General features: G+C 39.4%; 1 protein-coding gene and 1 long non-coding RNA gene across 2 annotated transcripts in view; both read left to right on the top strand.

The window, feature by feature from the left end:
• Positions 1-12066, top strand: part of LOC137191953 (uncharacterized) — a 300725-nt gene that overhangs the window by 236137 nt on the left and 52522 nt on the right. The gene's annotated exons all lie outside the window — the stretch shown is intronic.
• mc2r (melanocortin 2 receptor) lies at positions 7150-11891 on the top strand. The gene is made up of 2 exons (XM_067602444.1): positions 7150-8227; positions 10859-11891. The coding sequence occupies exons 1-2, from the start codon at positions 7875-7877 to the stop codon at positions 11415-11417; spliced, it is 912 nt and encodes a 303-aa protein (XP_067458545.1). The 5' UTR covers positions 7150-7874; the 3' UTR covers positions 11418-11891.

The following is a 12066-nucleotide window of genomic DNA, read 5'->3' as shown; positions in this document are numbered from 1 at the left end:
GCAGGAGCACACACACACAGACCCAATGACCTCTAACCAAAAGGTATGAAGGATGTTAGGAAAAGACATTGAACAGAACTAAAAACCCAGCCTGTCCCAGCCACAAATGGAAAATGGACAGTTATTATTAACGACTTTGTTTTTCTTTTCAGATACAAACAGACTGCCTCAACTTGGATGAACCACTGTCCACTCACACTATCTCTGAAGTCTTAAATTTTGGAAGGAGTTCCCATTCCTTTCTGATCGTGTCCCTCTTCTCCTCTACTCTTTTTGTTCACAATGAGTACCTAGAATAGTCAAAATGCTACTGAAATGTGTAAAATTATTTATTTTGACTTGCCTAACAAATGTTAACCTTTATTGTGTTTCAGAACAATCAAATTATTTTTGATAATTATGGAAAAGCAAACTCTACTTCAAAATCTGTTAATTTATATGGTACCACACAAGTGTATTTGATATTAACCAGTGTAAGTGTATTATTTAGCTGTGCTTTGAGTGCTAAGATCATATGGACCTTTCTTAATAGTTCTTACAGATTAGAAAATAAAGGTATTGATTTTATTCTGTATTTATTAGGTTAATCAATATTGAAATTTCTAAGTGTTTCCTCATTGGTTTTCATGATGTGTCGGCATTGACAACAGAAATGAATGCGTATCCAATTTGCAAGCTTTCAAATATCCTAGCAAACTGTATCAGCTGTAGCTAGCTTGCCAAATAAGCTAACATTAGCTCTAGGAATTGCCCCTAACCCCCCAAAAACTACACAGTGTAATTCAAACACTGTTTTATGCCGTTTTTATGTGCAGGGAGCAAAAGGAGGTCTCTAACACGCTTGCTGTCAACAGACTCCATTGACAATAATGCAGAAGCCTGAAAAACTTTTTTTTTGGTGAGCAACCTCATAGGAATGAATTTGGTGCTTTCTTGAAACATATTATTCAGTTTTTCTTAATGCATCCATCAAGGAAAACCAAAGCTCTTGAGGGGTTTAGCTAACAGTCAATTGGCAAAGATTAGTCACAGAGTTAGGAGATACACCATTTATTTCACTGAAAATATCCTACCAGAGAATAGCTTATAATACATACATACCTGAGTGTGACAAAGTGGGTGAGACCACACCATTGCCATTTGAATAACTCATAACTCATTTAACCCTGCGTGTAAATCGTTTGTTTTAGCCATAATTCCATCATTAATCTGTAAGTTGCTGACACATATTATGCCAGGTTTGTTTGTATTTTGCATTATGTTTTGTTACAGGTCACATACCAACATCAACATTTCTGATTAAAGTAAAATATGGATGAGTATCATTGAGGTCAGTTGTTGTTTAGGCCTATTGATTTAGTTCCGCTTTCCATAACTTAGTAATTTTCTTTCTTTGTTACTTACCATACCCACCTCACCCATGCCCATACCCATGCTCTCAGGAAACAAAAGAGGGAGGCACCCAAACATTTCAATATACATAAATTCTATATAAGCAGTTGTTTCTGTGTATTATAGGAGTTGGACGTCATTGTGTAGCCATGTGCATGTGATGTTAAAGTGAAATAAGTTACATTATTATAAGTTGAGTTTTGATCAGTTTAGCTAAGTTAACTGTTTAGTTGGGGTTTATTTGTACATATTTTGTTACATGTGTAGCATGGTTCCACTTTTATCAGATAAATCACCCTTTTTTATACATGGTTTACAAAGTCTCTCACATTTCCCTCCTACCATCTTCCTAGCAACTCTGGTCAGGCTTCCCCTCATTGAGCAAGATCAAAAACATTTGCCGTAGACACAATGTATACATACCACTCTTAATGGCTATTGCATACCGCATTTTAATTTATGGCCACTATCCATGTAAAGGAGGAATTGCAGTTAATCATTCTGTAGCTACAGTGAATTTGTTGCATCTTACTTTCCACATTTCAATCAATATCACAAGTTGTGGTTTCATTTAAATAATAAAATGTGACAAAATGGGATACCTCTCTAAACAGACATAGTTAACAAAAGGAGGGAAGAAAGGGGAGGGTAAGCACACTGACCGTCCTTGTGCTGATATCATAAATGGACATAGTGACGAAAAAGAAAAACAAACCAAAAAACATGGACGAAATAACATGTGTTGCAGCCTTGGTGAGGCAGCCTTTCAAGGCTACAACAACAGTGTCTCCTGTCTCTATCACATAAACCCAATCCACTGCATTAAACCCTCGTATTCACTTTGGCTCTTACATCTGCTCCTTTTGTTGAGATGCTCTGCAAAAATTATGACAAAATAAGATGACAAATCATCTCTTAAACAGCCTCTAAACAAGGAAGTTGTTTCAGTGGCTGGCAGCGGGGTGAGGAACAAGTAAGATTTTTCATTTAATTCAAGCTTTTACTTACAGTGTCTTTTCAAGGATTCAGCCAGAGCACTCAAACTAAATGCTCATCCATGTTTTGTCTATAGATGCAGAATATACGAGTGCATTGCTTTAAGTGCATGCTCACATTACTGTAACAGAAACGCAATGTTCTGTGTTTTTAAAGCCTAATGTAGTTACATAATAAAAAGTGTTCAGATAAGTATGGCTGACCATGGCTGACCTGAAAGGAGAGACCAAATCAACCATGGTCACATTAGGAGAATCTAATGATGAAAAAACCTTTCAACCTTAAAGTGCAAGCAGGAAATAACAGCTGTGGCTGCTGTGTAATGAAAAGATGGCACGCAGAGGTGGATAGGTCTGATTTTCTGTCTAGATGTAACTAAACCTCCATCCATTACCATTCCTGCTCTTACTTTGTGCTGTTCTGGCTGATTCATATGGCTTTGATCATCTTTCAATGGCAGCTCACTGTTGAGGCACTTCTATCGTCATGCAACTGTCCTGATAGAAATCGGAGATAAATTTCAAGGAAATAGGAACTAAATAGATATGGCCTTTTATAGTCTGTACAATGTTTACCATCATATTTGTGTCATATATATGTGTTTCATGCAGTTTACTGTAAATACATGTATTCTTACCTTTTCCGGCTCATGACATTCAGCATTCTAATCAAACCTGCTGTTGAGCCTAAAAGATATCAATTAAGAGCTACTGCTTGCATACTAAAGCTGCAGATCTGTGTTTCCCTCATTATGCAGCGTGGGAGGATTGATCATATGATCATGATGCACATCTAATATCATGACACCATGTCAGTCTTTGTAAATCCAGCTATTTGATCTTCCTTACATGAACATAGATGCAGAGAAGAATCGAGGGAAATGCGCAAATATTTAATAAGAGAGAAGGAACGCAGCTTATATAAGGCGTATGTGGGTTTTGGCACTGGGGAGGGGATGGGCAGATTGAGAAAGAGTGGAAAGAAAATGTTTACACAAGTAGCTCTGTTACTATTGGTGATGACAGCCTCATGTTTATGCCTGATCAACCATAGCTATGGCCCAGCAAACCTATGTTATAAGGTAAGGAGATATGTGTGTACTATGGACAAAAGTATGTGGATACTACATACTTTTGTTTACTTTTGGTTTGGGGCTTGTTTTACGATTTGGATTAGGCCTATTAAAAGATAAAGCTGGCGTTTTTCTACATTTTTCTTTCTTTGAGTTCATTGTGGGTTTGGCTATGCACATGAGATTTGTTTAAAATAAGAGCCCCTGCATAGAGCCCCTCCAACACCTTTGGTATGAACTAGAATCCTGACTTATCACCCAACATCAGTGGCCAGCTTCACTAAAGACCTCAGTGTGCTTCAAATGTTAGTCAGAGAACAGCATCTGAGGGCGTTTTCAACCCTGTGTTGTTTAGTCTAGTTGAATCGGACTCTAGTTCGTTGGTACGATTTGTTTGGGCAGTTCTGAACGCAGCAATTGTGTTCGGATGCAGATCAAAACAATCACACCAAGACTCTTTGAGGAAGTGGTCTTGGTTTGGTTCCAAACAAATTCTGGGGCGGTTCATTCACGGTGGGAACATGATAAGACCTCAATCTGCCCCAACTACTAGGAATACTCTGTTTGAGCTAAACGACTCCCGTAACCAAGTGTGCTTTGCATGCTGTGATGCAGATGAGCAAAATCAACAGTTGCTAGCAGCTAGCTGGAGAATGAATCAAGGTCCGAACTGGACTAACACAACTAATTATGTTAAGTTACGTTACGCAAGATTTTAGAAGAACTTCTTCAGGACCTTCTTCCTGTGTTTACGTTCTTGCTCCTGCCCTAGACACAACTAACCAATGAGTGGAGTGAACGTTCTCACGCTTTTAGTGATGCATTTTGATTTGCTTGAATTTTTTCTGTGTGAAAAGAAACCAAATTAAATGCAAAAAGTTCACCTACTCATCCACTCATCCATTCAGAGCGGAGCAAACCAACCACAGGTTTAAAAACACCCTGAAAGCAATTTTGGTAACTTTCAGAAACAGACAATTTAACAATCACTTCCACATCCCTTTTATTGCATTGATTAATCATTAAAATGATATTTACATTTTATATCAATGGCATTTTTGGACGGGATTCAGGAGAAAAAAAAATAGTCAGTACATTTAAATTTTGTGAAAGGCTGCTGCACCTGTTGCATGATGACACTTATGTCAAATTCACAATATTTCTCGATATGTCTATACACTTTGTTTCAGTGTCCACATACTTTTGGCCATATAGTGTACAAATCTAGGAGTGTGTTCAGTGCACAAAAACAAAAAAAACAAGAAACTTTTCTTGACAGTTGAGAGAAGAGGGTTCTGGTCATTTTATTTAGTTACTACCAGCAGAAAAAAAACAACCTTTTTTAAATATTCAAGAGAGTAACAACTTTTCTAGCTTTTCTGTTCACAGAAAACTTCCAAGTAAACAGAATCCATACATGCTTTTCCCTGATGTTGAACAGTTTAAAGTGAGTTTTAAATAACACAGACAATGAAGAGGTTTAGATGAGATTTTAATGATCCCTGAGACAAATATTGCCCTAGCAGCAGCAGGATATACACATAGAATAGAAATTGGATCTGAGTACGCAGACACATGGTTCAGAAGTAGAATGGACTATAAGCAGTTTAGTTTAATGGGTACATGGAAGAGCACACCGGTACATACAGTACCAGCCAACTCGACTGGTACTGTATATATGTAAAGAAATGTGTGCAGATGTTAACTGCCTGAAATTACAGGACTGACATCATTAGGACCCTTTTTTATCTTTACTAGCAGGACATAAATGACCGAGAAAATCTGCAGCTGGTCTCTTCAGAGTGTTTAATCAATTTCCTTTTGTCATTTAATCAATAATGTGCTTGGTCCCTGCAAATTTTACCCCAAAGGTTTATTTGACCTTAAGTTTGATGACATCTGAATATTGACCATGTACCGGGGGGATATATAAACACACACACACACAAGCTTACACACACATACACACACACACACACACACGGGTTTGTATTACTATACTTGTGAGGCATTTCTGTAGACTTCGCTTCACGTCATTTCATAGAATACTGAATCGAACCATAACTTCAATCCAAACTAGCTGGGTTTGCCAAAACATTTTTATTTATTGACAATCTAAGGACTGTTAAACATGTACCCATTATAAACATAATAACAATGAACGGTGTATTGTTTAAAAAGTGTTGCCTTACCTTAAAATAGCGCCTTGAAATAGTAGACACTTTATTATTTTTCTAATCTTTCCTTCACCACAACAGAAGCACAAACACACATGCGCGAATACACATACACATACCATACACACACACACACACACACACACACGCACACACACACATACACTAAACACAATGAAATTGAAACATCCTGAATTGTTTACACCACCAGAGCAGATAAATCTCAGTCATTATGTTGTCAATAAATCCCCATGAGACTGTGAACAACACAGATGACAATATGAACAGGCCTTTTCATAGCTCTGTCTGTAAGGGCTGCTGTTATTATTGTCCTCATCAAAAGCTGAACAGTGGGTTTGACTTCTGCTGAAGCACATAGATCACACAGACTTTTTCTTCACTAAAAGTGTAATTAAATCTGTGAAAGACACAGTTGCAAAGTGCATTTGCAGAATCTGGACAATTTGTGTGCTCCTGTGATAAAGCGGCTATAATCAATATTTTTATTTTTAACAATGTATTAAAAAACAGTGTGTTAAGTGAGTGGTGCTGCTCGTAGTGATGAACCTACAGAAAATTATCACCCGACTCACCCCCAAGTGGCTAAAAAGTCAAATATTGCAGGTTTAACTTTCATCAAAGCTAGCTGCATGGCTCAAGGGACGGACAGCAATGTTAGTCAGGTGGTTGGTTACCACTGATGTCAGCATGTACCTCAATGCAGTATGCCCCTAAGCACAGCCTCACAGAGTAATGTAGACTCTAAAGTGTTGGTTCCCAACCTGGGAACCATGACCCCCACGAGGGGTATCTGGATTAATCTAAGGGGTCACAAGATGATTGGACCGGATAGGATAACAAAAACATATTGTTGACTACCAAAAATCTGTTTTTTGCAAGCCTTCCTCAAATTTTTGCTTTATTTATTGTGAATTGCTTTATTTTATCTTCTCAAGCATCTAAAAGTTGTTCGAATAAATTAAAATAAATCATGTTTCGTTTAAATGGTAGAAAATATGGTAGACTGCTTTGGGATTGACAAGGTAAAGAAGAATTAGAAGGTTTTGGATAAGAGCTTGGTGTAATTATTACAACCATCTTCAGTCTGCAGACTGGCAAGAATTCTGACTCATAGCCAGGATCACAGAGTATTTCCTTAATTTTAATTATGCCTGCAATAATCAGAAAATGTTCCTTTGAAAATGTGTTTCATAACCATCCAATTACAAAGGTTGAACTAAACATTTTGAAGATTAAGGGCTGAATACTCTTTCAGATGAGATGTTAGACCTTGAATAAAAGGTCACTGTACTCATCAGAGAGAAAATACACATGTAATGGAAATGATGGTCTGCAAGTGCGGCATGATTCTCCCTGAATTCAGCACATGAAAAAGGGAGCTTATTGAATAGAGGCAACATATTCACCAGGAGCAGGAGGAATATATCTGTAAACTTGAATAACACACTTTGTTATTGTCTTTCTCCAGGTGAATCATCAAGGAACCTTTTAAAAGGCTCAAAAAGAAAGCAGACAGGATTGACAGGTGCAAAAGAGCCATCATTCTAAACTACTGCACTGCAATCGCATGGAAAACACTCTGTTATAACAGAATGTCTGAGTCCTGGACAAACGCTCAATGTGTGACGAAAACACCCACAGGAAAAAAAATCGATCATGTGCCCCTTGTGTAAACAGCAGAAGAGAGGCAGGTGCGCACACATGGCTGGAGATCATGATTGAGCTGTGCCAAAAAACACCACCCCTGCCCCCTCCCAGACGAAAAAAGTATGTGAAAAAGACAGTTTGTGACAAGTGACAAAGCAGCTGCAGAAAGCAGCCTGTTGCCGGCACACATGTGTCTGCTTCCTGAAATTTGACTTTGGATTGATTGATCAACATTACCCAGAGGAGGAAGTATCACCCCACCACCACCGACACCATTTTAGGTCAGATTGAATTCCCGGTCATTACATCCAATTTTTCGGAGCACACAGTAGAAGATTAAGGCAAGATTAAAAGCTGAGATATTCAGATAACCTAACACAGGCTGGACCTTGGTAAAATTGTAAGTGTAGGTTCAGCTACAGTTTTGTCTAGTCTAATGCTGAAGACCCAATATAAATGCTTTTCCTTAAGTGGTTCTCAACATCTCTTCATGGGACAACGTCAATGACTTGGTAGTTATAGTTTCCATATTAAACAGCTTTATAATCAGAACCCTGTTTCAGCTGACCATGAACGCTACAACAGTGAACCAGTCGGATTGTCCCGAGGTGAAGGTGCCTTTCCTTGTCTTCTTCACCATCGGAGTAGTGAGCTTGGCAGAGAACCTCCTGGTTGTGGTGGCCGTCATACGCAACAGGAACCTGCACTCGCCCATGTACTGCTTCATCTGCAGCCTGGCTGCCTTCAACACCATCGCCAGCCTCACCAAAACCTGGGAGAACCTGATGATTGTGTTTGCTGACGTGGGGCAGCTGGAGAAGAAAGGTTCCTCTGAGACAAAGCTGGATGATGTGATCGACTCACTTCTCTGTATGTCCTTTGTTGGCTCTATTTTCAGCTTCCTGGCCATTGCTGTAGACCGGTACGTATGTATGTCTTGGATTTTCACACATAGATGTTTAAGACGAACGTTTACCTCACCAACCCTACAGTATATTTGACATTGTGGGAGAATGAAGAGGGATAGATCTGAATCTTAAGCATGAATGTATTCCACACACTCATGCTGAATGCTTTGCTTTTTCATTTGCTTATATTTAAAGGGGACATATTACGCACATTTAAAGGTCTATATTTTATTCTGGGGCTCTACTGGAATATCTTTGCATGATTTACAGTTCAAAGAACTCTTGTGTTGACCCTTTACGCAGCCCATAGGTTCAGCCTCTGTCTGAAACAAAACGTTTCAGCTCCTGGCTCTTTTAAGTTCCCCTCTCTAGGAGCCCACTCTGTTCTGATTGGCCAACTCTTGGAAGCTTCCCCCCAGCAGAAATCTGCAGGCTGTGAAGCCTACGTCAACAAACCATGCAACAAACTATAGTATTAGGATTTCACTACTTTTTCTCATTCTTTACTCAAAATGTCAACTCCTTAAGTACATCCGTACATATTCGAGCCAGAATCCAATCCGAAATATGAAAGTGGACAACACCAACAACACATGGAAAAACCTAAGCAACAACCTTAGCAACCAAGGCTACTGAACAGACAGCTGTTTGTGGGCATGTGCAATAAACTGGCATCAACGTCAGCAAGATAGAAAAAAACATTGTAAACAAAGCAGGTTGACTTGCAGGCAGTATTTCTATATTTGCTAACCTTAAGTTTTGGAAATTTGACCATGTTTAACATAGATATCTAACATCATAACATCCAGAAATATGTCCTCTAAATTCAAAACATCAGGTCTCACTAACAAGAAAACTCTAGAACAGTCTGAACTTTTCGCTAGACATAACTCCTTAAAGGTCCACTGCAGTGGTTTCTGCTTGTTTTATCAATCATGTCTGTTTTTCATTGCCACTATGTCACTACTCACAATGTTTTTCCCACCTTCCATGCATGCACTGAGGTTGGTTGAAGTCAAGCGTCTCTTTAATCCAAACCAAACATATATTGTAGACATGGAGAGTACGCAGAGTCTCCGTGGAGAATTCTGACAAGACAAAGGAAAGTCACTAGTATATATTGACAGCCTTGATGCCCTGGGGAGGCACCTCTAGTTGTTTACAGATTCCTTCTAACAGACCTAGACAAAGCTTTACAGAGCTCTCACTTTCACATGATGACCATGATGTCCATATGTCTATTATAGTTTTCCCCTCAAGGCCCTGCCGCCAAATATATACATACATATGACCATATCTACTTAACTAATACATGGATTTTTCTATCACACTTCATGTCCGTATGGCATATAGAGACTCAAAACATGGCCGTAATCCTATACAGTGAATATTAAGCTGTCATTATTTTTTGACAGAGTTGTTGGCTTGACTGGCCACAGACCAGTCCTATAACCCTAAATGTCTGTCCATCACTGACAGACTGACTGACTGACAGACTCACTGAGTGCTGACTGCTAGCCTAGCATGCTAATCCTATGTAAACATATGGATGAGACCATACGTTTACAGACAAGTTCTCTTTCAAACTAAATATCCCAAGATATGAGTGGAAAGTATTGCTCTTGCAACTGCATTTATGCCCTTTTTTAAAACTCAGGCATAGCTTAACATGTGATATGCTGCTTCAGTACACTTTAACAACAAATATTACTGGGACACTGCAGAAAATTGTAGATGAACATTTAATATCCAGGAATTCACATTATAGACACTCCCATTGACTATCCTTGTAACACATTGCCCACATTTTAGCACACTGACCATACAAAGTCCAGCAATATGCCAGGTTTTGACCTAGTCTTGTTTTATCGTCACATGGTAATGTAGATGCAGGCAGGGACCTTGCCAGTGTTCAAATGCTTCCAAGAAGCTCTGAGATTGGGCTGCTTGGCTTATCAATCAATAGTATATGTTGATTGGATTTAGTTGATTGGAATCAACTAAAACCTGTGTGTTCTTTGAAAAATGATCTGCAGCAATGTGATTCAGCAGACACGAGTAACATTAGCATTCAGTTGAAGTCTTTTTTCTGGCCACCTGATGAATTCAAGTCCAATTGTCACTTTCCTTTTAGCTCTGTTTTGGTCTCCACCAACTCCTGAGGGACAAGCCTGCCTCTTTAGCCACTAAATGCTTCACTTTCTTCACCATCTAGCTGCTAACTTTGTCTGTCTGCCATTTGGTGTTGAATATTTGGGTTTATGAGATCTGCTATTTGACCTGAACTGACCATATAGGTGTTGAGTCAGGTTCAGGGTGTGGTTATTATCAAATTTATAGACATTTCTCTCTGTCTGTTGGGAAAAATGACAAAAATGATTGTGAGCTGACAGTCTGCAATTAATTAAATAAAGCAAAAATGTAGCTTGGTTAGGGCTTTTGATCATAAAACCAAAACAGTTAGCTAAAAGGAATTTTAAAAACCTGGTAGAGCTGAGTGTAACTGTAGTCTCATTCATCACATTACATGTGTTAATTGAATCCAATGTTGATGTCACATTATTGAGTAGTACAGCATTCAAACAAAACTCAATAGACCAAAGATAATTTCAGCATATGACAACATTTTTTGTTTTCATTTGCAGTTACATCACCATCTTCCATGCGCTTAGATATCACAACATCATGACAATGCGGCGCACAGGGGTCATCTTAGGTGTCATCTGGACAACATGCGGGGTGTCAGCTGTGCTCATGGTGAGGTTCTTCGCCTCCAAGTTCATCATGATCTGCTTCGTTGTATTCTTTGTCATCTCCTTGGTGATCATCTGCTTCCTCTATGTCTACATGTTCATGCTGGCACGCATCCATGCCAGAAAGATTGCAGCTCTTCCCACCAGTGGAGGTGGGAAGTGTCGGCGACAACGGTGGCGGGGCAGCAACATGAGAGGGGCCCTGACTCTAACCATCCTTTTTGGGGCATTTGTTGTTTGTTGGGCACCGTTTTTCCTCCACCTCATCATCATCACTGTGTGCCCCATGAACCCGTACTGTGAGTGTTACCGATCACTGTTCCAGCTGCATATGGTGCTGCTGATGAGCCATGCCCTCATTGACCCGGCTATCTACGCCTTCCGCAGCGCTGAGCTCAGACACACCTTCAGGAAGATGCTTCTTTGTTCAGACTGGATGCGGTGCTTATAGAGACATTCTATTTACACCTTTTATATTACCCTTTATGTATCCAAGGACAGCCATCAGAGAGCAGACTGCTTTACATTCATTGGGTTGCATATATTCACACCTCTGAGTCAACACCACATACGGTACTATAGACCTGCACTGCCACTAAGTAGCTGTGGGTTCTCAAGGGTATATCTGCAGTAATTGTTAACAAACCAGTGTGTATGATTTAGTGGCATCTAGCAGTGAGGTTGCAGATTGCAACCAACTGAATACCCCTGCCCTCACCCTTCCCCTCCTAGTGTGTAGGTGAACCTACGGTGGCTGCGAAACTTGCAGATAACATGAAAGGCTCTTTAGAGCCAATGTTTGGTTTGTCTATTTTGGGCTACTGTAGAAACATGGCGGTGCAACATGGTGGGGTCCGTGGAAGAGGACCTGCTCCCTATGCAGGTATAAAGGCTCATTCTAAGGTAACAAAAACACGATTCTTATTTTCAGGTGATATTAAACTAATTAAAATAAACTTATGAACATTATATTCTATTTCTGCCAATATTTCTGCCAATAGAGCCCCCTAAATCTTACACACTGGTCCTTTAAGTGCAAATTATTCACATTCTTTTTTCACATTTTCCCTCCTGGTATTTAAACCAGACTTTATCAAGGC

This window comes from Thunnus thynnus, chromosome 10, assembly GCF_963924715.1.
Source record: "Thunnus thynnus chromosome 10, fThuThy2.1, whole genome shotgun sequence".
NCBI lineage: Eukaryota > Metazoa > Chordata > Actinopteri > Scombriformes > Scombridae > Thunnus > Thunnus thynnus.
The sequence above is the reverse complement of the archived record's forward strand: the minus strand, read 5'-3'. Positions and strand labels throughout refer to the sequence as shown.

What these genes read in the sequence shown, in the direction of transcription:
- mc2r (XM_067602444.1), top strand. Translation starts at nt 7,875, where the DNA reads ATGAACGCTACAACAGTGAACCAGTCGGATTGTCCCGAGGTGAAGGTG. An exon ending in CTGGCCATTGCTGTAGACCG is followed by an intron (nt 8,228 to 10,858) that starts GTACGTATGTAT and finishes TTTCATTTGCAG; the next exon opens with TTACATCACCATCTTCCATG.